Source organism: Ixodes scapularis, unplaced genomic scaffold (genome assembly GCF_016920785.2).
Source record: "Ixodes scapularis isolate PalLabHiFi unplaced genomic scaffold, ASM1692078v2 PGA_scaffold6__148_contigs__length_123643588, whole genome shotgun sequence".
NCBI lineage: Eukaryota > Metazoa > Arthropoda > Arachnida > Ixodida > Ixodidae > Ixodes > Ixodes scapularis.
Genome location: NW_024609881.1, coordinates 28,788,405 through 28,816,292, shown reverse-complemented (window position 1 = coordinate 28,816,292; position 27,888 = coordinate 28,788,405). Strand labels below are relative to the sequence as shown.

The window sequence follows — 27,888 nt, the reverse complement described above, 5'->3', positions numbered from 1 at the left end:
TTTTACCAGCTTTGGGTTGTTCATGGCCTCTACAAAGGTAGGGTGCTTCCCCTTGGTTACTGCCTCTTGTCAAACAAGCGCAAAGCGACGTATAAAAGAGCAACGCGCATGCTACTTGAGGCTATTGACGATGCCACTTCAAGGCCACGAAAGGAGCACACAGTAGTGATCTACTTGGAAAAGGCTGAAGAGAATGCTCTTCGAGAATGTATTCGTGACGTCGAGGTGCATGGATGCTTATTTCGTTTTGCGCAATGCATCTGGCGCCGAATTCAAGAGCTCGGCATGCACACGCGATTCATTGATGACACCAGCTACCACCTCAACCTGAAGAAATTCATCGCACAGTGCTTCTGCGATGTTTTCGACGCCTGCGACAGGTATCGTATGCTCGCAAGACAGCTGCGACTTGTTTGGACGCACGGAACAGCACCAAGACTCCCTAGACTACTTTGAGAATACCTGGGCCGGTCGACCCCCCAAGGGCCCAAGGTTTCCAATACTTACATGGTCAGCCTTCCCAGAACCTTCCCAGACAGAGGTCAGCCTTCCCAGAACCAACAATAGCGTTGAAAGCTGGCACCAGGTACTTCAAAATTCTATCGCTGCGTCCCATCCTACAGTATTCAAGTTGTTGGATGCACTTATCTCCGAACAAGTCTGTGTGAGCGCGATGGCCAGCCAGCTGGACGTGGGTCATGAGCCACCGCTACACGAAGAAAGAGTGCGAGCATTCCAACAAGCGTCTATGCCGGATCCTGGATGACTATAACAACAGAGACGCAGACAGCTTTCTCAATGCGGGGTCGTGCTATGCATTCAGCGATTCTTGAGTGTATTAGCCCAAATTGTGTGCTCTGAAGAGCGTACTAGCCCGAATTTCGGTCTCTGAAGTTGTGTTAAGATTTTGTTCTTATGGGTAGGTTATTGTAAAATAAACGTTTTAAATTTTCATATTTTTGGTGAATGTTGTCTGGGAACGATACATTTCGGCCGGTTTTCAAGTGGCATCAATTCCCAGTACTGCGGTTTGTTGCGGTATACAGCTTTCATAAGAAGTAAATCTGACCATTACAGCTGCACTGCAAATAGGGATTGAAGTAAGTGAATGAATGAGAGACGAGAATACAAAAAGGGAAGAAAGGAGTTGTCTGTGGGGACTCCTATGCAAACCCCAACATGACGTTAATTTAAGTGCTGCAGCCGGTGAAATGCGACCTATTTTACAGGAACACGACGGCTTCGATGCTGCGCAAAGAATAGTCTTCTTGCTCGAGCTCAGTAACTCGTGGGTGCCCCAAATTATTCTGGTATGAAATGCCAGGGTATTTCATGCCACTGGCATGGAACGTCTAGGGATGAAACATCGTTGGATTAAATGACTGGTGTATGAAGTGGCCGGGATGAACATTCCTGGGATGATGCATCCGGGGATGAAGTGTGGCAGAGCCAATTTTAAAGTATGAAATATTGTGGCATGTAATGAACATGGGATGAAACATCTTTGGTATAAAGTGTCTGAGATGAAGTGTCCTGGGATAAGTATCTTGGGATGAACCGGGTGGACCCCCAGCAAAGGTTTGATTAGGTAAGGTTTAGGTTAGGCCAGGCTACATGAGGTCAGGGCAAAGCTGTTTGGATTAAGTCGGGTTTAGGTTAGGGCAAGGTAGATTATGTGACATTAGGTTTACGTTACGGTATCGTAGGTTATGTTACGTCAGTGTGGGTTGGATTGCATTCAATCAGGCACAAGTAACACTAGGCCAAACGAAGTATGCGAAATCTGTAAGCCAAGCAGTAAAATCTTTCTGGCACTTCTGAAGACATTGGCAAGAAGCAAAGCTTCAACACGAGTTAACGCAGTAAAATAGGCCAAGCGATATGTTCACAAAAGACAGGCTGGTCCTTATCCCCTATCATTGTTTTATGCCCCAGCCCCGCAGAGCCCCAAACACTCGAGGAATGTCAAGCAAGGCCAAAGCCGCGTCTCCAAGCCAATTGTGCAACGCCCCCAGCGACGACCCTGTTTTATCGGGGTCGCGTGTCAGAGGCAAACATACCTCAGCAAACTCACCCTCGAGTGCACTCGCTCGAGTCATTCACCCTCAGAAATAGGTGACAATGAGCAAAATTGTAAGCATAAAAAAAAAAATCACGACTTTTTTTGAAGGGCATGAGTTTGGTAAAGGGTGCGTGAATTCAATAGTTTGGTGAGTTCAAAACTTTGTTGTGTTCATGAGTTTTGTGAGTTTGAAGGTAAAAAAAAGGGCTATTCATTTTATTTTTTTAATTTAAGCAGGTTGTGAGTTGGCGAGTTAAATCTGAAATGCCGACCCATGTCAATAAAGTGACAACAGAGTTGGCAGCTGCATCTTGGAAAGTTTATGGCCGGTACAAAAAATGCTCCGCAGGCTCGAAATGCAGTCCACGCGTGCAGCATGTACTGCTGTGACTCATCTGACCAAACAGTTGTGCGCCCTATCTCGAACGACTGCGCAACAACGTACAAGGCGACTCAACTTCTCTTTAGAGGACGGCACAAATCAGCTTTCTGACAGCGTGTGCTGTGGTTTTCCACACAGACATAATTAGGTGGTGCATTTGGAGCTTCAGTGTATAGCTAGCTAAGTCAGTTAACAAATTAAAAAAAAAGCTTTTTTTTTGTAAGTAAGCTTATTTATTCTAAAGGAAGGCAACCATAACTTTTATGTGATACCATTGTCTTGTCAAAAATAAATGCCACAACTTTAAATGCTGTCTTTTTGGGTAAATTATCCCTCTCAAATAAGTCAGAATTATGTATTGTTTTAACATGTATCCCAGGTGATATCCATGCGTGCTGGAAAAGAAGAAGATATGTCCCTCTGGAAAATTACAGTGGCTCATACAAACTGATTCACACGATCAAATACATTGATGCAAAATAAATGGAATCACCCTCTTGGATAGGTTGACTGAACAAATTTCAGAAAACTCTCAGCAACGTTTGCAACTGGCTGCAGCCGTTCGGTTAAGCACAAATATGGTTTACTAAGTGCCCCATAAACGAGTCATGGCATGACATGGGAAAATGTGTTCCTTGCAGTCACGTTAGACTTCCCTAGGAGCCAAGACAGTGCTATGTAAAACCATATTTTATGTGAAAACAAATTTTCGTGTGCATGGCCACACGGCCTGTTATCATTAACAGTACCCAGTTTGTTGCATGCCAGTGTTGTCCACGTATCTCCGAAACAGGAACGAAAGCTCGTTCCTTCTCAATCTTGGAGCATGTTCCCATTACAAGTTCCAGTGGTTCGAAAGGAATGCATTCCTGCTACCTTTCTAAGATTGGAATGTGTCGTTATATTAGCGTTACATTTTGCATATTTTAACAAATATGATGCTAGATAATCCATAGATACAATAAAGCGAGCCACTGGAAGTATCTCCAACGAACTATGTGTCGAGTCCCCGAACGCCACAATCACACTTGTTCCAGTTCTCTGTTTTCAACTATCTCTCGAATATCTTCCCATTCCTTGAAGTCGGAGGCCGAAATAGTGATTATTAAAAATCCCCCAAAGGTCATTCTGGTGATAACCCACACTACCTGGGGATAGTTAAGGAGAGAGAATTGGCTTAGAAGGGCGGGAGGAATCAAATGTTTGTCTTTCTTCGACTTAGGCTAGGTGGCACAAGCTACCGCCCGCTACAAAGCAACATCCATCCATCCAACTGTGAATGAAAACAGAGGTGGCGGATAGAGCGAGACATTATACCCCCCCCCCCCCCCCCCTCGAGAAACTTAAATTCACATTGCTAAGTAATATGAGCAACAATATTAAACACTAAATATGTTAGAAAACATACAAAGAAATACCAGTACCTCAAATATAATTACAATCTATTCACCTCGCTTCCAAGGAGAAAAACAGACCTTATATCCAAGTACATTTGACGCTGATTATTACTGTTATAATTACTAGTGATAGTCGTACCACAAACATTTTAAAAATTGTCTTGACTTTTTAACCCCCACTGTTACCATGATTGAACTTATGGAAGCAATAATTTAAGCGTGTATTGGTGTTCGGCCCAACCAGATGACATACCCCATATTAAAGAAATGTATTAGGGGAATGCCATGCTGGAACATCAAATTCTCTCATTATATTGTATGCCTCTTTCTTGCAAAGGTCGAGTCAGGGTCGCTACTCCCTTAAAGAGTAGTTAGCTCCTTCTAGAGCTTAAAAGAGGGGATCCAAAAACCTTACTAAACAAAAACACAAAAAAATTAGCCTAGTGTTTCCCTCAATGCGCCAACTGCCGGTTGAACCTGTAACACTGGTTCCTGTGAAGGTTTAATAATGACAGATTCACGCATTTATAATTATTTCTGCCCCACTTCTCTGCATGATGTCCCAATTTCAGAGCTCTCAAATTCATGCTGTGATACGCCATTCTGAAATTCTTCAGTAGAAACTGAAAGTGAAATCGTGAAAAGGCCTTCCAGCTTTTGGTGGCTTGCATTGTTCAGTGAGCCCATGCAAGACCCATGACATGGCACCGTCGAGTCCCTCACAACTTCAAAAGAGCAGTTAAGTTGGAACCTTACTGCATCTCCCTCCACCATGTGGGCTAAGATCAAGAAAGCACATTTTGATCAGACCCACAGCCCTCGCACCACTAGTAAAGTAAAAACAATATGCAAGAGGCATTAATTCGGTCATCAGTTTACTTTACATGCTCACGAACAGCTGATGCCTTGGTAATGATGCACAACAAAAAGATTAGTCAGAAACAACCTAATGCAACAAAACGCAAGTTGAAAACATCAATATCCGCTGCATATTTTTGATCGCAGCACAATGTTAGGCAGAGGCTAAGCATTTTACCCTCACTACTGAAAAAATGAATTTTTAATAGTGAAACAGTTTGAGGAGTGAGCTAAACCTTGCACCTGCTCATTGTACTTCAAATTAGACAAAGGAATCAAAATATTGTTGAGGAAACACATTTAAAATTATTGTGCTAACTAAAGAGGTGCTGGGTATTGTGACAATGCAAACTAGATCCTTCAAGTGGTGCATCTCGTCTCTACTTCTTGGGAGTTGTTCCCACCCGCCCAAACACTTCAATATAGGATGATACCATGCTGTAATAGAAACCGGAAAAATTGGCACATGCACATTGAAATCTCAAATTTTCTCCAAATGTGCACTGAGCAAGTCAGTTTTACCGTGTGAAATTTCAAGACATAGTTCTTTTCCTGTAAAAAGTATACGACATATAAAGAAATGGCGCTGGAATGCACTCCAAATGCACAAACAAAAAAGCCAGAAATAATGAGAAACTGCATTGCAATGCGGGTCTTCTTGCCATAGTATTTACTGAACATTGTCACCAGCGTCACCATTCTTACTCCCCTTGTTTCATGTCTAACTAGGCTTAAAAATATTTGTGTTCTCATTGATTTATGCCTGGTTAATTTTGATGTATGCTTTGATTTATGTCTTACGCTTTGTTCATGACTGGTAAATTAATTTTCTTGGTCACAATTTTTATGTAAGGAAAATTTTAAATTCAAGTATAAATTTCATCTCCCTTAGGGTGCTATTTCTAATACCTACTCTAACTATATCTTTTTTTTAGTTGAAATACCTGTTTATTAGCTTTATCTCTTTTATAATCACTCCTTTTCTCTTGCCCTCGAGAATGCGAAAAATCCCTACTCAGGCACCTTAGCCAAAAGTTTTAGTGTCCCACAGACCAAGAGTTCATTGTAGGAAGCTAGCTCATTAAAATAAACAAGAAACGAGTATTCGCCAATCATAGTTTCTTTTAAAACAATATAACGCCCCGAGACGGCACTTTTGAAATCTCGCTTTCCAACGAAATGTATCCGAACTCCAAGCAAAACGGCTGTCGTGGCGTAGACCTGCGAAACCAGCTTCAATGCACTGTCAATAAGAAGGGGAAAATAAAGTATGTCCGTCATTTTAGCAGGCAGCACAGCCACCACGAAAATGTCCCCAGTTTCAAACACGCAAATCAAAAAGAAAAACGACCACGAGTGCGACGAAGTCGGGAAATCGTAGGACACGGAAGTGAAACCGAAAGTGGAGGCTGACAAACAAGCGTCCAAATAACAATACAAACATTAATAATAAAAAAAAAAGAAAAATGTGGTCCGGTAGGAAGCCAAGGGGGTACCCAAGCGACGCAAATCTCTGCAAACGAGTTTGTCCCGTTCGATTTGTGTCCCTTTTTTTCTTTTTCTTTTTTGTTCTCAATAGGAGCACAAGACGGGAAGTTCGCCATTGGTCATTAATTCCACTTTCCACTCGTTCTAAGCTTCCGAGTAAAACACATCCAGGGACTGCTCATTACGAGCCCGCTCTGCTGCGTCGCAGCGAGTAGAGACGTCGTAGCCGGGGAAAAAGAAAACAATTTCACAATTACGGACCTGCACCGCTAACACAAACAACAGCTGACCGGTGCCTTGTAAGAAGCATTCGCCCTCCTTTCAGAAATCTAGCGATTCCACTAGACAATTTTCAACTCTTCTTATGAGAAGTATTCGGCTAGCCAGAGTAACATACAAAACTTCGAAACGTGAAGTTCTTTAAAAAAATAAAAAATAAAAAGAGGACTGGAAACATCGTGCACCATAACCACCCATAAAAAATGTAATGGTAGTTTTTACCCTTTCTCTGGGGCATACCTCATATGAGAAGTTTCAATCGCCGGTTCAAGAGGTCTAAGCAAATAAAAACGAGGTAAGCCCCACGATGTTGGGTAATCCCTACCACTAACAACAATATGGTAAAACCGAAAACAAACAACTTACCGCCATCACCAACTCGAAGGGGTACTTGTAAACACGCACTGGCGACTGGTACTTCTGAACCATCTTGGGGCCGATTTGTCGTCGGTGCGGTGGACAAAACGGAAGATTCGAAGGAAGCGGAGGAAGGATCAGCCGACGACGCGTTAATCCAGAGCCTTAATCCGGCATGTGACTTGATTAGATGCACTGGGATCTACACTCACACGGAGGCGGGGGGATTATAGCCCTAAAAGGCTGCTAGACCGTAGCCCGAAAACACCGCCGTAGTTCCGCATTGTTTGGGAACGCCGCTAGTGGAGTCGGTGACGGACCACCTCACGACGATATCGTCCAACATTGTGCCCGAGATTTCGATGCGTTTGCTCAGAGGTCCTGTAATACGGAGACCATCCACAACCACCGAGAGCTAACAACCCACACAAGCAGTCATGCACAAGCAAGCAGCACAACGGTAATTAATAAAAAGTCTGCCTTAGCACTCGACGCGTCAGAAGCGGACAGTTGATAAACTAGTTTCTTCAAGAAACTGCTAAGGAATGTACAAAGTAGCAGACACAAGAGAAATAAAACGATACTCTTCAATTTATCTTTTTTAAATATTTCACACAACTGAACGACGCGTATGAGCCTAAAATATGTTTAAAGAATTGTCCAAAAACGAAACTACAGTGTTCTAACGAAACTACATAAAGATCAGTGCACGTGACCCTTAAAGTTATTTAACCCTATGACGTGACCAACTAATTACGAAAATTACAAGCTTTCTGTTACATGTGTTCCACAACTAAACTTTATTACACGCATTATTTATTTTACAAACCCTACAGACTTACGTAATTTAGTCACGTGAGTCAAATAGAACGCGCACAAGGGACGAATATTCGAACACGCATTATCAAAATGGGAGAGGGCGTTGTCAGTTTTCAAAATGGCGTCAGCTCGCGCCGCAGAAGACTTCTCAAATTTCTCATCAACGTTCTCTGTGTCGTTTTTCTTTCGAAATTAGTCGGGAAACCTCGAAGCTGTTCAACTTGGGAGTGAGCGCAGCTCATTTATATTGAAAACTGCCGTATCTCGATACGACCTAACGCCGAAAAAACCAAAACAAAGCAAAACAAACCAAGGCAACAACATTGTGCGAGTAGTTACACAAGCCTCCGATCTCTCCACCAACCCACACAATCGTGAACGGGGAATCACTCCGGCGCAGAAAGACAGAAAGACAAAGGGTGACAACCGCGAGACGCTTCGGTGTCGGTTTTTGTCTAGACATGAGTCAGAAACGCTTCGTACGGGCCAGAAAAAGAATGTGCTGCACGACAACGGAGCCAGTGTCCAAGCGGGACTGCAGGGCCACCGCTCAAGGTAGGTCAAGCCTCAAGCCTCGTCACCTCTGTAGTTTGCGTACCCTGACATCCGATTCGTTGTTTAAACTCGCAGACGCCGCGCTGCTGCTTACACTACACGTCGAGATCGGCAGGAACCGTCGCTTCCCCGACGTCTGCAACGAGACCAAGTCGGCACTCCAGTTGCTTCGATCCATTTTCCCAACGGACAAATTTTCGCCCGGATTTCCGCCCATCGTGATGAAGCACCAACTCTACGCCATGGTCCAGACCAGATCGGATGTCGAGAAGGCCTTGGTAAGCGTCCAGTCCCCCGTACGTACTACGTATCCCGTAGAAGTGGTCTATCAAACCACTGTTTCACACATCTCATGGGCATCTTCGAGGACGTCCTGTGGACCAAAAGAAGCGGACGGCGAAAAGTCGTTTTATATCCCTCCTCGAGCCTCTCAATAACAATATTTAGACATCTAGTTGACGGTCAAAGTGCCTAGAAGACATCATCCAGATGTGTCTGGTGGTCTTTTGGACCCCCGTACTTCAGGGGTCTTAAGGACATCTAAGACGTGCTCTAGACCAAAAACCAGCAGACGGATACGATACATTTTATATTCCTTTGTCCTAGATGTCTAGTAGATGGTCAAGAAGTCTAGAGATGTCCTCCATATGTATGATGGTGCATTAGTTGAGCTGGAAAGGGGCTACAAGACATTGGAAAATGTCTGGAACTATATAATGTCTTGCCAAGTTGTAAATAATCATTTCTAGGCATTTAGCTGATGGTCATGACGTATGGAAGACATCTTCCAGATGTATGATAGCGCATTAGTTGAGCTAAAAGACTGCCACAAGACGTTGCAAGTTGCTCAGGTCTCTATAACATCTTGCCAAGATGACTACAGGACATCATGTACCTCTTGCCAGGACATCTTTTAGACATCTAGTACATGTCGTTATGAGGATGCTTGCTATGTCAGTGGACATGGAAGGTTGTAGTGAACATCAAAGTTACCTCTCCATTTGTATTTTTAGATAAGGCACTGATAACTTGACTGATTGACTGAGAAACTTTGAAAACTGAGATAGCACCAATCCACGACACAACACGATGAAGGTTGCATGCGATTCAGTTGCGACCTGTGAACTTTTACCAATTAGTGTTGCTCTTGTGCTTTTTTACCAATTGGGACATCATTCACTTGATGGATGGACGGATAATAATGGCTGTACCCTTTATATTGAGTAAGATCCCTCCATACTGAAAGGTAGTGACTTCTCCCCCTCTTTTTTATCTCTCGCCCTCGCGCGTCGACGGTGGTGCTGCCTGGATCGCTTCAAGCTAGCAGACGCTCCCGCTTGAATCCAATGGGGCGGAAGGTTGTTTTCATTAGTTTTCGTGTTTCGCGATTGCATTTCTGTCGCAAGTTCTGATGCAAGCGTAATTGACTACAGAGACTACAGATATCAGCAGAATGACTTGATGGTCTGGAAAACGTGAACTAGGGCAAAAATGGGCACTGCGATGCGAGCACGGTCTAGGCTACTCTGCTACCAAAGCGAGCTCTGTTTCGCTCCTGCGCAAGCAAAGCCACCGACTACATGCAGCAGCAAACTCTTGTAAGTTACAGAGTGACTTTGGTACAATTGAAGGCATTGTTTTTCTGCACGCACGCGCCAGACGCAAAGCAGGGAGATCAAACACTCGGTTTTTTTTCATCGCTTCGTAAGGGAGGCAAGACGTGACATGTAAGCACAAAGCGATTGCTGTGTTAGAGCGCAGCTCTTAGGCGCCCGTTTCCGGCTTGAGCGGCGTCCCCCCCCCCCCCTAGGTCACGTGACTCCCATCCAGGTCACGTGACCCCTCCCCCCGAGATCACGTGACCCCTGTGAGGGGAGGAAGAGAAAGGAGGGGAGCAGGGAGCATGAGCAGAGGGGACGAATCCGAATTTTCATTACTCTGAAAAATGATTTTAAAAGACTCTTATCTCTTGCTCCTCGGCCGGCTTCGAACCGGAGCCCTTTCGTTCAGGAGTAGCAGGCAGGATCACGAGGGAGGAGAAATATACCCTTCCCTCAGTACCAAGCTTCCCTCTTCCTCAAGAGCTGTGCTCCAATTCGGCGTTACAGGGAGTTGTAAACGGCTTTCTTTTTTTTTTTTTTCTTTCACAACTGAAGCATTCTCCTCAAAGCGACTGTACTGTCTCACCTTAACGTAGACCAACCAAAGAGGCTACAAACGTGAGCGGACAGCTTTGACTCGGGCTCCCGCTGCACGAGCGTTGACGCAGTCGAGGCGTGATCAAACGTAAGGAGCCTCTGCTTGTAACGTTTGCATTTGGTTCATGTTAAGCGGAGATTTCTGTTGTCTAGATAATAAAATAAGTTTCCCCTTCTAACGATACCTGTCCTTGGCGTGCGCAGTGTGTCGTAATAGTTGCGCGAAAACGATCCACTAACATTTGATCCCTATTGCTGTAAAGGCACGGCTGTGAGCCTTTACCCTCTACACGGCATAACGAAATCGGAATATCCTGCGTAAAAGAATCTTAGCAGAACGAGCAAAATCCCAAATTATTTTCTAAGGCTGGTGCAGCTGGCGAATGGAGCGAAAATGGCGACGTGGGGCCTCGAAAAGCAAAAACAACCAAAACAAAATACGCATGCAGCGAGCTCTGAATGATGGACTACATTCGTTCAATGAGAGGAGCTGTCAGTGTTCTTCAAAACATGTTGCTGCCTTTTAAGTATGGCTGCAACATCTTTTTGACTGGTTTTTAACTTGCGCCTAACCTGAGCGCACTGAACATAGTAACTTAAAGAAACTTTTCTTCTCTCAAATTTCGCTTTATTTTAAAAGTTATAGGCAAATTAGAATGAAAAAAACAAGCAAAAAATAACCTCCTTCATGACGTCGTAGGTCCTGGCTTGAGTGGCCGTGAACTAGAGGAGGGCTAGTGAGCTCATCGAGCGGTTACGGCTGCCGCACTCCGTGTCGACGGCTCGAGAGGGCGCCACTAAAGCACGTGTTGGATAGGCTGTATGAAGTGGGTGGCCAGGACGGCTCGCATTGCATTTGCTGCGTGATTGAAGACTGATTAGGCATAACAATTCATTGGCCACAAACGACAGCAAACACGGGGTAAAGATCAGTTCAGAGCGGGAGCCACTTCGCTCTGCCATACCGCCAAATGGCCAAATCGCCAGCCAAGCCCACGCCGAAAGCCTTCGGAACGCTCGAAACCGGTCGGATCCTTGAGCCGGTTTACGACCTCAGCGCCGCCATGTACATCCGGGAACTTGCTACGCTCGCCGTTCATCGGAGCCTCATCCCACTAGCCCTTTCTAGTTTGCACCGTTTTTTCCGCCGCTTGGTGGCAGGTTTGTCGAAGGGTCTTTTCTTGTTTCCGTACTTTATAAACTGCATTTGTTTCTTTTCTGATCTAAATTGCTGAACTAAAACTACTTTCATAGATAATTGAAACGGTTTGCGACCTTTATATTTTGTATCTCGACTAAAAAAAAAAAGCTTTTAGCGGCTCTGACCGCTAGTAACCCCAGGACCAAAGACGTCGCATATTGCGCGCTTTCAGCAACGTGGGTCGCCTTCGTAAGTGGAGGAGGTTTCCGCGTCTTCCGGTTAAAATATGACACACTGATATTTAGTTACTCTCTCTGTGCCCGCTGGCTTGCCCGAACCCCAAGAGACGTGGAAACCGTAAAAAAGGTAGACGCTTAAATATGATTGCAGGGCCCCCTTTAATACCGAGCGGCAGCTTGCACCACCTAGCCTAGAAACAATAACAAAAACCTAATTTCCCTTTTTAAGCCAATGCGTTACTCTATCACCGGGCCATGAAGATGATCGCCAGGCAGATTTGTGTGAGATTGGGCAAAAGAAAACATCACCCCCGCCTCTTTCCCCTGGCGAGGGAGTCGCCAATTTTCCTCTGGTCAAACCTTGTCGGCGTTAACTAACACCAGACCCATTGGGGTACAGGGTTGAGACTTGGGGCCAGTGCCACGCGGGAGGGAGTCGCAATTCGTTAAATTTTCCCTTGGTAATTTCCTCCAGCACTCCAACCTCCCCTTCGTTGCTTGCCTCTACTCTTCTATAATCCACCCTTCCACCTTATCCAGTGAAACCGAGGGCCACCAGTATGTCTGCCACCCCTTCGGGAAGGGCAGGACGAAGGTCCTTAGATTTTAGAATGACATACTCAATTGCTTTCGTCTCCTCCTTACATAGTGCACACGTTGTATCTGTGTTTTCAAATCTGGCCCTATACGTTTTTGTCCTTAAGACTCCCGTCCTCGCCTCAAACAGTAGAGCGCTCCGTCTTGAATTATCGAATAAGCCTTCCTTTATTTCTTGCTTTTGTGACCTATAAATCATTAAAGCTGACTTTGACTGCATTTTATCCTCCCACATCCGTCTCTCTGCCTCCTTAACTGCCTTTTCCATTGAATGTGTTTGCTCCATCCCATTGCCCGTCTGCAGGAGTTTAACATTTATAGATTTTATGCGCCCACCGCATGTCCTCCATGTCTGTTAGTCTTTGGTCAAAATTTATTTCACTCACTGCCTCTCTGCTCTCAAACAATGGCCAGCTCATATCACCCTGCACTCCCTCGTCTGGAGCGTTCCCATATGCCCCTAGAGCTATCCTGCCAATGGACCTTTGTCCTATCTCCAGTCTCGCCCGAACTTCAGAACTCATGCATAAGACTGCCCTGTGTTTCATAATGGCCGAATCCCTTTTCCCTTCACCGGTTATATGTCTCTCACATTCCTCGAGGTATCTCTTTCCTTCGTTGATCCATAATGCGCCATTCCATGCTGCGCCATAACGCTCCCAGATATTAACCTAATTCCAGATTGTGTTACGCTGAATTTAAACCTGAGAGCGTCCCTTTCTGCGCCACAGATTCCAATCAATTTCTGCAACTCTTCTCGGTTATGTGCTATAAGTACAATATCATTTGCGTAAATTAGGCCTGGCAATTTCTGCCTCACTGTTTTCCCTCCCTCCATGTACTACACATTGAAGCCTAGTTTACTTTCCTCTAGTCTTTTCTCCATTTTTCTTAAGTGAATTATGAAAAGTAGGGGTGATCCACAGACCTGTGTTGACAACAGAAAACAGATTGCATATTCCTGCATAGGGATGTCACTTGCCCCACAGTTGTGTAATCAATGCTTGCTGGTTTGTACAAATTGCCATTGGCAGTGATGGAGCAGGGGTTACTGTTGTAAAAGCCTAATCAAATGTGCATCTAAATCATTCTCTCAGCTGTGCCCAGAGTTTTTTCTGACTCGCACTGTCATGCACTCCTTGAATGTCTAGGAATGCTATCCATAACAATTTCTTACTCATGTGTAACACTTTTATATATTGAGTGATGATGAATAAGTTGTCATCTTATCTTCTATCTCTTCGGAACTTGTTCTGTAGCTCAGCTAAAATAATTTCTGTTCATTCATCCGGTCTGCTAAGGCACGCCCACTGTTGCCAGACAGGTGCTCTAACAAGGCTTCTTTCACCCAGAGTGACCACACCAAAGATGGCGATAAGCATAACCCTTTAAACTTTTGTCCCATTTCTTTAACGAGCATTCCTTGTAAAATCCTTGAGCACATCATTTACACTAACATTTTCAATTTTCTAGACACAAATTCGTTTTTTAACTCGGCGCAACATGGATTTCGAAGGTTTTATTCATGTGAAACTCAATTCCTAACCTTTACTCATGACCTTCACGTAACACTTGACCGGGGTTCCAGGACTGACTGCATATTTCCTAATTCCTCAAAAGCTTTCGACAAGGTTCCTCACGCGCTGCTTCTTCATAAACTTCGTAAACTTAACATAGATCTTAATATAATCGCTTGAATAGAATCGTTTCTATCAGACCGTTACCAATTTGTTCACGCTAACGGAACTAATTCTTCAACCTCACCTGTCAAGTCCGGTGTTCCACAAGGTTCCGTATTAGGTCCACTTCTATTTCTTATATATATTAACGATCTTCCCACGCATGTATGCTCTTCTATTAGCCTATTCGCTGATGACTGTGTAGTTCATAAGGATATCATTAACGACTCTGACATATCTGCTCTTCAGACCAATATTAACAACGTCACTTGCTGGTGCAATAATTGGCTTATGGAACTTAACACTTTTAAATGTAAATCTATGAGAGTGTCCCGTCAAAATAACACTTGTCCCTCCTACTGTATTAATAACTCTACCTTGCTTTTTGTGTCAACCTATAAATATCTCGGTGTTCATATAACTATTGATCTCTCCTGGAACATCCATGTCAAATATATCACAAACAACGCTAATCGCTTATTAGGCTATCTCAGAAGAAACTTTTCCCTTGCCCCTGTTTCACTTAAACTTCTATATAAAACTTTAGTGTGCACCAAACTTGAGTATGCAAGCTCTATCTGGAACCCTGGCATATCCCTAGCATCATCCATTGAATTCATTCAAAATCGCTCCGCACGTTTGATACTTTCTAACTATCACCGTACAGCCAGCGTCACCTCCATGAAAGCGTCTCTACATTTGCCCAACCTCTCCTTTCGTAGAAAAGTAGCTCGCCTCTGCTTATTTCACAAAATTTAGCACTCTAACCCAGCACTTCGAGCCTCATTATTTTCAGAACCATCATACATGTCGCCGCGCACCGATCATCTACTAAAAGTAGGAATCCCCTACTGCATCCCTTCCACCTTTTATGCCTCCTTCCTACCTCTGACCTCCGTCGACTGGAACCGCCTTCCCGCATCCGTAGTCTCACTTACTGACGCTGCTGATTTTAAAACCGCCATAACTGATGTTCTTAGCAATGTTCCATAGCAATTCTGTACCTTGTGTTTTGTTTATTTTTTGTGTTTTATTTTTATTGTTCACCTTATATTGATGTATATAATTCCACTCCTCTCTGTAATGCCTTTAGGCCCTGAGAGTATAATAAATGAAATGAAATGAAAGTGTGTTTAGACATCTGTTAAATGTCTTTGTGTTCAATGGGCTGCGTGATTGGCAAATGAAACGGGCCCTGTCTACATACCTTTTGTCCCATCGCTACATCAAAGGTGTCGTCATCGTTCTGTTTATGCCTCGAGGTTAAACTGCTCGTTTTCCTTATCTTTTCTAGGACATGATGATGGAACAAGGAATGGTACGCACATTCTGCCTGGCTCCCCACGAGGCTGAGCTGGCCATTGTCTTCACGGAGGACTACGTGAGCTACGTCAGACAGCGCGTCAGCCACAGCCTTCTTATTGGCAAGTGCACGACTGTCTACAGCAAGGCCATTTTCTCCCTAAGTGGACTCAAAGAGGCTTGTGTGCAGTGTATCAAAAGCATAGCCCAACCACTCGAACATGGGTAGCCTTTATTTGGCTTCGTCTATCTTATAGTGGTTCTTCTGCCATGCTAGCAGTTCATCTTCAGCAAGTGTTTCCTCTACTGTGCCAGCTTAGAACCACAGAAGTGACATTTTTCGAGACGAGCAGAAAGTAGGAATATCCCTTTGCATTGTTACAGTTGTTTGCTGGTGTGGGCATAACTCAGCAGAAACAGTGTTAATTTGTGTGTCATTGTGGGAAGCATCGCTGTTATCATTGTGGATTTTCGGTGTTTCTGCTGGTTACATACCTTTATCAACCTTGGCCTACCGGAGACTTTCGTATGTGATGTCTCTCGTTGGCAAATGTACGAGTGATCTGTCATATCAGTATTTGAAACAGAAGCTCTCTTGCGAGCATCGTAATACTGCAAAGTTGGCTGCGCCTTTGTCCGAGTTTGTTAAGTATAAACTGCATGCAAGCGATTTGGCGAGTGACAAGACAAGAGACGGCGACCCACTTCGCTGTCGCTTGGTCAGGCGTGCGGCGCAACGGGAGCCAGTGACCAAGATGATGGGCGACATTTTACATAAATCCAAAAGCCAGCAACACGATCTGACAAGCGACAGTGAGAAATCTCTGTCACTCGCTAAGTCTCTTACATGCGGTTCGGCCTTAACTCCGAGACAGTGCTTTAAGAAAGACCTTGCCAGACATTTCTTACTTTTTTTGCTGGTTTCACTGGTGATGGGCCAGGGAAGCAGGAAACACGAGTAACAAAAATTAAAATGTTGCAAAACCATATCCTTCGATGGCACTCACAATTTGCCGCCCGTCCCGTCTCTATCCCTGCGGAGTGCATTGTCTGCTCGCCGTGCCTATCGTGAGACGGTGCCGCAAGAATGATCCCTCAGTTAAGGGGGGACATGGGTCTTTGGAGCCAAAAGCTTCCTAAAACTGCATTCTTTTGAAAATGGCGATGGCTGTCGTTCTTCTGAATCTACCAGGCTTATAATTTCGTGGGTGAATATTTGAGCTATAAATCACTTTATAATATCTACGCGGGCTGAATGAGCATTGAATTTGACTCTAAAACATTGTTTTCACAAAACACAATTTTTCGACTCGTTGAGAATTAGCAGGAAGGATATCTCAGCATCTAGAGCAGATAGAAATATAACCGTTCCTGAAATGTGTAGCTGAACGTGTGAAGCATACAATGTTGAGAGCATAATTTTTGATATAAGTCTAGAAAAATATATATTTGATCTTTTGCTTTATTACCTGTTAGCCATGCATTGAGCAGTGAACTTCAATGTGTGCAAAAATCACTAATAATGAGTTTTTCTTAAAAGCGCTTCCAACATTGTATTCTCTACACTTCATAGTATCTAGCCTTGTGTTAAAAATAATATTTTGTTGTGCAGTTTTTTTTCTATTGTTTTTCCAAACAAAGGCAGGCAAGTTTTATTTATTTTGAGGACAATTCTACTGACTGAGAAAATGACCAGATATATGAAATCAGCACAAAAAGCTGAACAAGCTTGTGCAGTTTCATTAAGTTTGGTCATAAAATAAGAAAAACAGCTCCAAGACCAGTGTTCCCCCTTATCAGAATTGTCTGCATATCTATACACCATTGGCCATGGCGTGGGTGTTGCTCCCAATGTTTACAGGAGAGAAGCTATGCCTCGAAATTTTATAGGGTAAAATGTACCAAGGTGCAACTTCGACAAAAATTCGAGATAGCCGCGTGCAGGTGGATATTTTTCTGGTTGACCTTGTGCAAGCACGGGTGTTGAAAACACTTTATATTTCATTCGCTTCTAGCTCTCAATATGATGCAAATATGGGGAAACGTTCCTTTAACAGTATGTTACAGTGACCCTGACCCTCCTCCTCTCCCCCAGTGAGTTTTGTCACAAACCTGTAAGTAGTCCCGCGAAGGATTGCAGAATCTCTTTAATTTTTATTTAATGTGAAACATTCCTTGGCAAGGTGTTCAGTGTTTTGTGACGCCCAAAAGTGAAGCCTGGATAAAAACGCAACTGCGAGGCTTGACACCGATTGGTTGACGACAGGTGGTAGAGGAACGAGGTGCTCAATGCCGATCAGTTAATGGGCAGGTCATGTGACTAGAGGGGTAAAGAGGAGGAGTGGGTTGAAAAAGTCTGGGAGATCGCCAGGTTTATCATTTCAGGTGTACACGTGCCACGCATTAATTTATCCGAGGAAGAGGGCTGTGAATGTGGGTGTCTGCCTAAACAAGCTAGACGTGCTGCTAAACGATGATATAAAAGTTTGTGATGCAAGAACGCTTGACGTATGCAATGGACTTTCCTAGCGATTTGGGATAGTTACGAACAGGATGAGTGCAGTAGCAAGGAGCTCCTTCAGTTGTCCCACCTCAAGTGTGAGGTTCCTACCTTCTACGAAACCTTAGGATCTCGCGAGGCCCGAGCGTGCGCTCGCAACCAAAACGGCAAAAGGCAGCGGGTGCACACTGAAGGCCGGGTATTTGAAAGAAACACGCCTTGCGTCGTCCGTCCGAGTCGTCGTCGCCGTAGGCTCGTTGCCGGCCGAGATCTTTACGTGTGCCAAGTTTTGTTCCCACGTGCCGAACGAATTTTCATTTCGGTGACGTCAAACCATGCTTTGTGAAGAAGGTTTTGTTTATCGAAGATGCATAGTTCTATGGGCAAGAAGTCTGCGTGCCTCCGGAGTGGGACAATTTTTCTAGTATCACACCTGTCAAGACACGGCACTGTGTGGCGGCACCTCGACTTTGCACCCCGAAGTCACTCTTTCAGGCAGACTTACTTGGACTTTTTTTTTAATTCAAAACTGTGACTTCCTTTTTTTTTTTCAAGTCATTGATTACAGAGTTCTTTATACCCATTTTTACCTCGAGGACTGTAGTAAAAAAGTCCTCGAGGAGTATTTCTAATTTACCCCCTTATGCAAATAAGTAAGATATCCAAAGATGAATTTTAGATTATATATATGTTATCTTATTGAGATGTGCACGTTCCAAATGCCAAAAGCTTCGCTTTTTCCTCAGATAACCAAATCTCATAAAAGCTACTTTGCGCGCCACGTATGGACAATGCGCAAAACTTGCTTTTTCCTCGAGGTGAAAACGGGTACAGTAATTTCCAGATCTGGAAGTTCGCCACAAACCGCGAGGTTGAACTACATATATTCGCCATTCCGTAACAGCAAAGTATATACATATAAATAAGGGTCGCCTAAACCAACATTTTCACGTGCCATCAAAAAGTGACATTACAAGAGAAAGCATTGTTTTCTTCGCTTGCTGATACATTGCGCTACACTTGTAAGAAAATGTGCAGCCCTGTTGGGAGCGGCAGGGGAGCAAACCGAAACTGCACAGGGGCGCGCCCGAGTGTACCTGGGCGTGGCACCGAAAGGCTAACTTTCTCTTTTTTCTCGGCTCGTGTCGCTGCAGAAAGCTTCGTCGACAAAGTGGTGACGCCGCTCTGGGACCTGAGCTACAGCCACGCGTTCCTGACCCGGCAGCTGGAGTTTCAAGAGGCAGACATCAGGTGAATCGCAGTTGCGTTGGGTTACAAAACGTCTCGCGCCGGAAAGGCCGATTCACACACTTGCGACCACTTACCGACCGACAAACCGACTGCTGGGTGTGATGTCTTACCCGGAAGTTTCAGCTGTTTCCTACGTGCCGCTCGTGAGAAAACGCGTTTGGCGCTTTTGACTGCTCAGGTAAGGCTTGCGGAACGCGCGCGCGCGGATATGTTGAGATCTCCATATAATAAGCCACGGCTCCCTCCTCGCACGGAACGCTGCAGGAAGGAGGAACTTTGGCGCTATTTTGAAAGTGCCGTCGTGGCCACTGGGTGCATCAATCTGAAATATAATTTTTATATTCGTAATCTGGAGGCCAAATGAAGACGATTCAAGTTGTTGTTTTTTCTGAACTACAGAACCGCTTCGGTTTTGCTCTCAGCTCCTCGGTTGGTCTACATTTATCCTCGGTTCGTTGCAGAGGCCTCATAATGCGCAGAATTGAGTTTAATTATTTTTAATTTAATGAGTAAACGTCGCTCGGAAGCAGTGCAGCGGACGACTCAATTTCATGCGTTTACAAATCTTTCAATAAACAATCTGGTCCCGATGTCATTTTCTCGGCTACAACCAAGAAGTGTCCAACATAGAAATCAACATTCAGTTATATTGCGTTTTGGTTTATACTCTTAACTTGCTGTGGTCGACCGTTCGATATAGGAAACAAGAGGTAGCTTTAAAGGGATACTTCAACAATATTTGAAATATATTCGTCGTGTTCAGAAATAGGCTGAATATGATCCCCAAGATCAGTAAATGACAATCGCACGTTTGTATTTCGAGCTTGATGGCTGTTTTTATAGTTATAAACTGCCCACTCTGGCAAGCATTTGCAGAGCAGCCAGCGGAGAGCACATCACATCTGGCGCAATCGTGACATAGTCTGTCTCTTGGTGAGCAAAGCTGTGGCGAGGCTGACGTCGTCAGGATGCCCTAGCCATTTCAGCCACCGGAGCGATTGAAGCGCACCAGCGATCGGACCACAGCGCCTAACTGCAAAGCTGCTTGCGAGTGAATTTTGAGTGACGGGTTAATCTACTATAATCTTGTAGAGGGAGAATGGCGACGTCTGGGACACACAAAGGAGAGTCCCGTTGAGTGGGGAGTTCCTCGCTCCTCCCTTCTCTTGTGCTGGCCGTAGAAGTGTCGGGATGACGTCAGGTTCAAAGCATGTATAGTTCTAGGCGAGACAGTTATCGTCACTACCTGTCAAGTTTCCTAGACGGGTATTACAAACGAGGCTTTAGCGACATCTACCGGGTGCTTTTTACTAATCGTTTATTTAAAATTTCTTTTTGTGTCCTTTGTAATGCGATATTGGTGTGTCCGATGTGAACACGTATAGACCAAAAAATAAGCGCTGAAGTTTCATTGTAGTACTATCCCTTTAAGCATCGGGAGTGGAAACAAAAGTATAAAACATTTTTCGATTGCTGCTGTGGTTTCATTCAGATGACTTAAAATGGGAATTGGTTTTCGCTTACATGTGCCAACTGCTAAAAAAAAAAAAAAAGTCAATTTATTTATTACACGTTTCTTTTTGCGCACCCCATTCAACGCAGCGAACTGGTCCGTGCGGGCCTCTTGACACCCCGCAACGAGCCCAGTCGGTGGTGGATCGGCGTCCCAGGGTCCACAGGGTTTGCCAGGACCCTGATTCGCGGACGGACAGCCCTCCTCCAGATGCTCAGGCGGTCCAAACACCACGAGCTTCCACGCACGGAGGTGATATGTTTGTTTTGTTTGTTCTTTTTGGCAGGTGTGACCACAGTGGGGCTATAGTGAAGAGGCACACTTCCTTAACGCCCTCATATGGGGAGTAGTTTCTCCCCGGCACCACAGCTCGACGGGGTCGCTGCAACCTCGGCCCTCCCAAAGGCCTTTTGTAGACATTTTTCGATGCCTTTCGTTTTCAGTCACATGGGTTCCATATCCAGTATGCAAGACGAAAAATAATAAGGCATCTCTAGCTGGAATATGCGAGAAAATGTAGGTCAGGCAAAACGAGAATGTGCGACAATCGTGCATTTTTCGTCAACACTTTTCAGCGGCATGGAGAGATCAAAACAGCGTTTTAACGCTTACCAGGAGTGACGACATTCAATCTGGCTGCGATTCTGTGGAAAAGGTGAATACTGAGAGAGTTTGGCCGATTGGGGGAACCTGCTGCCCTCTAGGACAAGCGGACTTGGCAACGTCACACAACTCTGCGTGTGCTAGTCCAAATTCACTGTTAGAATTTGTTTTAAGAATGCAATTTCTTGTACGCCAGCATCTTGTTACACCTGCATTTCATTGCCAGGTCTAAGCAACAGTAATTTTTTATTGTCCTCCAAACACAAAATTTACAGATAAGCTTTTTTTTTTTTTTTTCTGGCTTAAAACAAAATGATGCTTTTTCACACGAAAAGGAGCCTGGCAATCGAGCGCATGGGTTCGCAGTGCCTCTCCGCTAAATGGCGCCCGTCCCTGCACCGAATTTTGGCGGTGGTTAATTTAAACACAAAGTATCAAAAATTCACGTTTGACAAAAGAGGAATAAATGAAAGATCGTAAGATTTTGAGATATTGCTGCAAATAAGCAAGTTTGAGCTGTTGATAACATATACAGTGCCAGAGACGCTGAAATCAGCGAGACACACTTTTGTTACGGCGACGGGTTGCTGTATTTTTGCCGTGCCCAATTCAGAGTGGGTCCTAAATTCCATACCCCAAGATGGTGTTGCCGAGATCTTGTTTCCCGGTTGCCAGACTCCCAGCTGTGGTTTCCGGACCGTTGGCGCTTTCAAAGGATTGCCAAGCCCTCCCAGTATAGAGGGCTCCAACCCCTCCTACAGCGCCTAAACTCCCTCTAAGGAAGCACCTCACCAGAGGGCCTCTTTGCTCCGCAGTTGAATCGGAGGGATTTCCAGACTACCATATTTACTCGCAGAATTAACACACTTTTTCGCCGAAAAATCGATGCAAAGTTGGGGGGGGGGGTGTTCATTACGCGAAGTAAAATTCTTGCGTCCGTATTTACTCCCATAATGAACGGACCTTTTATCCCAAAAAATCAATGTAACTTCTTATCTCTTTGCCCGCCTTTTGCAAGGCGTTTTGTTCGCCCACGCTGCCCACGCATTCGTGACCTCGCTGCACCAGGATAAAAAAGTGTGTCCATTTCGCACGCGTGGGGAAAGGGTGGGGGGTCAAAATTTTGACTTCCGAGTTTCACCCGCGTTTAATACGCGAGTGAAAAAAAAAGTCGAAATTTCGGGAGCCGACCTGGGGGGTGCATTCATTGTGCGAGTAAATACGGTAGCTAGACTTACAGGCCGTGATGCCAGCTGCCTGCAGAGACTTGCGTGAAACACCTCTTCCTCTTCTTAAAAAGAAAACAAATTTTCTATAAACAAGCTTTCCTTTACGGCGAGCCTAAAATACTTCAGTGGGCATACTTCAGTCGTTTAAGACGAGTACATTGGCAGAGATTTTCAATCTCTGTGATTGGAACGGGTGTCGAGGGTGGCTGAGGCAGTACTAGGAAGGGTAGCATAGGGAGGTACGCAAGAGCAAAGGCCATAAGGAAAGCCACTCACGCCCAGTCGTGGTACGACTTACTTTTTTGGGAAGTCCATAGCTGGAGAGGTTGTATGCCAGTTTATTTTGTGTGGTTGAATGAAATGTACTGAACCAAACATGAACAGACACACATTCTTGGAGGTCTGTTTCGCTCCTCTAGAGTTGGGGAAAGGACATTTCACTTCAACACGACAGATATGGTGCCTGTGACCCATCGTGGGAGTGTTTTGTGGCATATACCAGTCACGTAAATAAGACTTCAAAAACTTCGAAATAAAAATTTCCTTTCTGTAAAGTGCGGAAATTCGAGCCTAATTGTATGTAAAGGGGCCGACAGTCATTTCTTCATTACTGTTTTTATATGAATCAGTGCAATCAACTCATCTTTTTTGTAATTTGTCGTTAATGTTGATAACGCATTGGCCGGGCATACCGACTTGCGGGATTAAAAGTGTAAGTCGCCGCAAAGAGTTAAAAAAGTTTGCGCGAGCACCCACGACCACGGCAGGAAAAAGAAGGGGAAATGCGCATGAGCTAGTGCAGGGGTTGTCGAATCGAAACTTGTTTTATCTGTGGCAATCAATCTCTCGATTGATCGCCGGTCTGGACATTGGTAAAGCAAAGCAACGCAGATGCCTACAAACCTTGTAAAGAGTACTGCGCATGCTACGGAGCGTTTTACACATTGTTGCACATTGAAGGGCAGCTCAGATATTTTTAACATGGTGCTTACACTGGAATCTTACTTAGGGGCAGTGACGGTTCGAGAAATTTGGCAAGCCCAGGGAACCCCTGGATTCTCGGGTGTCCAGTTTGAGAAACCGTGACACGTGTAATAATACTAGTAATCTATAGACAAGGAACCGAATACAATAGACCCTTCTCAAAAGTTCATCAAGCAACTCCGACGGTCGCCACGTTTTGGGCATGATATCCTGCGCGAAGCCTGGTATTGAATTCGAGCTCACTCTGAGCACCGACGGAGCAATCGTGTCGAATACATTTAGACCCAAGTGCGTGTCAAGCAGCGACAAAGTGCCCGCGTCCAATACATGCTTGTAGTGCATGCCCCAAACGTGGCATCCTCGGATGATGCGTGCACCAGTCACTGGGGGGCCCGCACTTTCGGAAAGGGTCTATGCGGAGAGCAAGTCGTATGCTTCTTGCGCAGGAATTGCGGCGACGTCAGAATGATGCCGAGCTCCGATTGGTTTTGATTGAAAGGACAGTGGGTAAACCTTAATGCTAAATGCGTTGATGTCTACCCACTATTTTTTTCAATGGGCCAGTAAGAACTCTGCGTTCGAACATCGTCGCAATCCCTGTGCAAGAAGCAGACAAAGTTGCGCTCCGCAATGGTTACATCAGCTTAGTGAGGCGGAACCGTGCTTGGACGTGCGTGTGGTGTCCGACAAGGCGAGCAGTATAGTACCGTGGCACACGGTCCTGCATAAAGCTATTACAATCCCGCGCGACTAAGTACGCATGAGAGAGTTGTGTGGCACTGAAGTGACATGAAAAACATGAATCGCTCATGGTAATGAAGGCGTCGTTCCCTCGGTCCCCGCTCCACCTCTCTTCTCCGACAAAGGTGGAGAGCTCCCGGCTTCCTCGCAGCACCAAACTGGGCACGGCCTACTACGTCTACGACGCCATCGGAAGCGGCCTGGTCGCCTGCGTCAAGACTACCTCCGGGGACATCCTTAGGCTCAGGGAGTGAGACTGTAGTCTTGGGAACGGTCCTCGGAGACTCGTTCGACCCTCGGAAGTGTCTTCGCGTCGGGGTCTGCCTACCAACGGAGACGTCCTCGGGCCAAGACAGTGAGAATTGTCTTCGAAGACTCATTTAATTTTAGGGAGCCGACGTGGAAAGGCTTCTACCCGCTTCTTGAGACACCTCGAGCCGAGGCGACAAGATCAATCGGCAGAACGGTTCTTGAGGACTTGTACAACTCAAGAGCCGATGGGGGAAGGAGTTCTACCTGCTCCTGGAGGTGTCTCGGGCCGAGATGGTGAATGGTTCTTGAAGACTTGTTTAACCTTGGAGAACTGGCATGGAGGGAGTCCTAACCATTTTTGGAGATGGCATTGGGCCTAAACAGCAACGTTATTCGTCTGGATGGTTTGCAAAGATGTCCTCGACTCGGGAAAGCTTGTGTGCAAGAAGCATTATCACGTGTCCTGAAACGAACCTGGTCGGACAGTGGCCGCTGATCTACGTAATGGTCCTCGGAAGGCTTCCCCAACTTTGGGGGGGGAGGGGGGTCCACGTGGAAGACAGTCTATCCTCTTCTGGCAAAACTGGATCTGATACGTGGAATGGTCCCTGTGGAGCTCGGTGAACACGCTCTCTTCGGGACGGTGTACCTGGTCTACACGTTAAGTCTTGAGGATACCTTCAACTCTGGAGGGTCGGAAAGAAGATATTCCACTCCAGGATACCACCTTGCAAGTTCGGGAACAAGCAATGTGCTTGGGAGATCTCCCAAGGCCATGGGCTTACATGGTGCCCCCATGTAAGCTCTGCGGAAGTGTGACAAACCTTGGCTTCTTTACGTGTTTCACGTGAAACGGGGCTGGTTTTGGGTTCTCGGTCCACATCAAAGAGTCAGCAAAGTGCCATCGTGTTGGCTGTATTCCTAGCAAGCGAGTTGAAACGGCAGACGCTCGAGGACTCTGCCTTGAGTAATGTACAACATCTAAGGTTGCACTGAAGCTTGGGAGCGAGCTGCTGTTGCCCTCAAGCTCGAGCAACAAGTTAGGCACTTGCCTAACCCTAGTGAGAAATGATCTAGAGACTGCTTCAAAGTTTTGGGGAGCATGTTGGAGAGAAGATATATATATATTTTGGGGGAGTGACAGAAACATCTCCTGGTCTAGGGAACAACCTTGAGGTGTCTTACTGGAATATAGTAGTATATGTGTGTGTGTGTGTGTATGGCATATCCAAGTGGCAGCAGTAATAGCATATTTATGCTCCGATACTCTGTAGAAAGGTGTTTGGGCATTGTTTTTCAGCCCTCAATTATCGGGAAGCACATGTGGGCTTCCTAAACGAGCCACCTACGACTTCTTTAGCCTGGAAGTTATTCTGACGTGCTTTTACGACTTGAAGGGCTTAAATATGCGAGGGTATCTGCAGTGGATTTCACAGAACATAGAAGAACTGGAGCATTTGGAACTGGCTTGGGCTAGCAGTGGATGTCCGAACAGCCCCGTCATTGGCGGGCTTGTTGCACTGGAGTGAATGCGACGACAAGTAGAGGAGTTATTTTCGCACAAAATAGGTATGTAAAGCTACTAGACTGCTTTCAGGCATGAAAGATACTAAATTGACCACAAGGCATTGGGGAGATGCAGTAATGTCCATGGCTTTAGGAAGCGTTTGCAGGATTGGGACGACCTAACTCGCGCGAGAAGCTACAAAAAGATTTTGTTTTTTTGTGTGTGCAGTGTGTATAGCAGACCCTAGTTAGCCTTTGTGTAATATAAAAAAAAAAAAAAAAAAAAGAAACCATGGTTACCTCCACCTAGCGAACTTTGCTGAGTCACTCTACGCAAGCTTCGACTGGGAGACGAGACTGATCGGTACGGCGAGTCTCCGTAGGTTATTTTTGTTGTTGTTGTTTTGTTTCTTCGCATATTATTTGGACAAAACGCTCGTCGGAATACCGCGCATGCTTATCCCCCGGCGTGGTACGTCGAATTTCGTGGCATGCCGCTACGGCCCCTGAACAGAACTGCTGTAAATATGATGTGACAAAGCTGTAAATAAACTCTATACTGATAACACACCTTGGCTGCCCACTCATTTTTGCTCCCGCAGGTCTTGGCGTAAACAGGCGGCTTAGTGATACACATTTGTGTCACCGTTACTGCGTGGCGCACGACGAAGGATTGCATTGGTGTGCGTTCCGTACTGACCAAACCTTCGCCCCGTAGCGGAGATGCAACCGTCACGTTTCAACCAAGGGCTGCCCAGCTTAAAGGGGCACTGACACCCCAAAGGTCGTATTTATTTTCATTGTCTAAAACGATGCAAGTTGCAGTCATAGACACGCAAAAAAAACGCATCTCGAAAAAAAATTTTCCCGCGCGCCTTTTTATTTTTGCCGTTTGATTTTCCCGCCTCTCGCCTCCTCGCTTCTTTTGATCGGTGACGTCAAGAATCATGGAATTTAGAAGCTTTGTAGGTGACATCTCTATAACATTTAATTACGGCAATCCTAAAACATGTTTTTTAACGCAATTACGAACGCACTACGGCCCTTCTTTTTGAAATACCAAAAATCGGGAGTTCGTTGTGGTGCCGTCTCCTGGATTTGTATCCTCCAACGGAAAACAGGCGACACCGCTCAAAACCGGTCCGCCGCAACGCCGGCGCCCGCTCCTTTTCTCCTCGCTTTGGGTCGCCATGGCAACAGCAGGGAGTGGTGAAAGGAAGTGGACTCTCAGGACTCCGCAATTTTTGACGTCAAGGCACCGGCGCCGATCGCGCGGGAACTTCGAATTCGGCATTTGGAAATTGTTTTTTTACTTCACAAATACTGAATTCCCAAATTTCAAATTTTGAGGGTAATGTCCCGGCATCGTTTTCAATCGTTTCGGATAATAAAAAAAAAATATGATTTTGATGTGTCAGTGCCCCTTTAAGGCTGGTTTGCGCACTTGCATCTCCTTGCAGCCAGGTGCAGTACGACTAAGGACGTCTCGAACCTGCCGAGGTTCGAGTGGGATTGAGCTCAACTTCCTCAAACCTCTAACGTGAAATTCAACTTAAGTTAGACTTTTGCTCGCATGCGAAAAAATTTGAAACCAAGTTGACACCACCTGGCAGACGACAAGTGCAATATTTGTTGGACGTATTGCATCGTTGGTTTACATTACTAATGAAAGTCAGTAATGATTTTATAGACTAAATTAATTTTTACATTTTCTTTTTGTTTCTCAAGATTCTAAATCTCTTTGTAGAAGCCGGGCAACGTAGTTTAAACGTGGAACTTTGTCGAATTTCGCAAAAGAATCGAAGGTTTGTCGAACCTGATGGTTCGACAAACTTTTGCGACGTCTTACGGCAAGAGACTACGCCGGTGCCATCTGTGAGGTGACACTAGAATTGCATTTCACCGGAGCGAATGTTTTGTTTTAATATTTGCAAGATCAAATGTTTGTACCATCTA

General features: G+C 45.2%; 2 protein-coding genes across 2 annotated transcripts in view; one reads left to right on the top strand and one right to left on the bottom strand.

The window, feature by feature from the left end:
* Nucleotides 1-7,304, bottom strand: part of LOC8033349 (SEC14-like protein 1) — a 78,846-nt gene extending 71,542 nt beyond the window's left edge. The window contains exon 1 of the mRNA XM_040209913.2: nt 6,833-7,304. Coding sequence (XP_040065847.1) covers nt 6,833-6,895 — 63 coding nt within the window. The 5' untranslated portion in view covers nt 6,896-7,304. The remainder of the gene's footprint in view (nt 1-6,832) is intronic.
* Nucleotides 7,305-7,721: 417 nt separating this feature from the next.
* Nucleotides 7,722-26,502, top strand: LOC115332596 (serine/threonine-protein kinase 19). Its single transcript, XM_029995011.3, has 6 exons — nt 7,722-8,197; nt 8,273-8,475; nt 15,346-15,475; nt 19,008-19,104; nt 20,707-20,869; nt 24,300-26,502. The coding sequence occupies exons 1-6, from the start codon at nt 8,104-8,106 to the stop codon at nt 24,426-24,428; spliced, it is 816 nt and encodes a 271-aa protein (XP_029850871.2). The 5' UTR covers nt 7,722-8,103; the 3' UTR covers nt 24,429-26,502.
* The last annotated feature ends 1,386 nt before the right edge of the window (nt 26,503-27,888 follow it).

Bases quoted from the DNA above. Each gene is read 5' to 3' on its own strand.
- LOC115332596 (XM_029995011.3), top strand. From the start codon at position 8,104: ATGAGTCAGAAACGCTTCGTACGGGCCAGAAAAAGAATGTGCTGCACG. The intron at 15,476-19,007 runs GCAAGTGCACGA...GTGTCGCTGCAG, and splicing joins CAGCCACAGCCTTCTTATTG to AAAGCTTCGTCGACAAAGTG. The intron at 20,870-24,299 runs GTGATATGTTTG...TCTCCGACAAAG, and splicing joins ACGAGCTTCCACGCACGGAG to GTGGAGAGCTCCCGGCTTCC.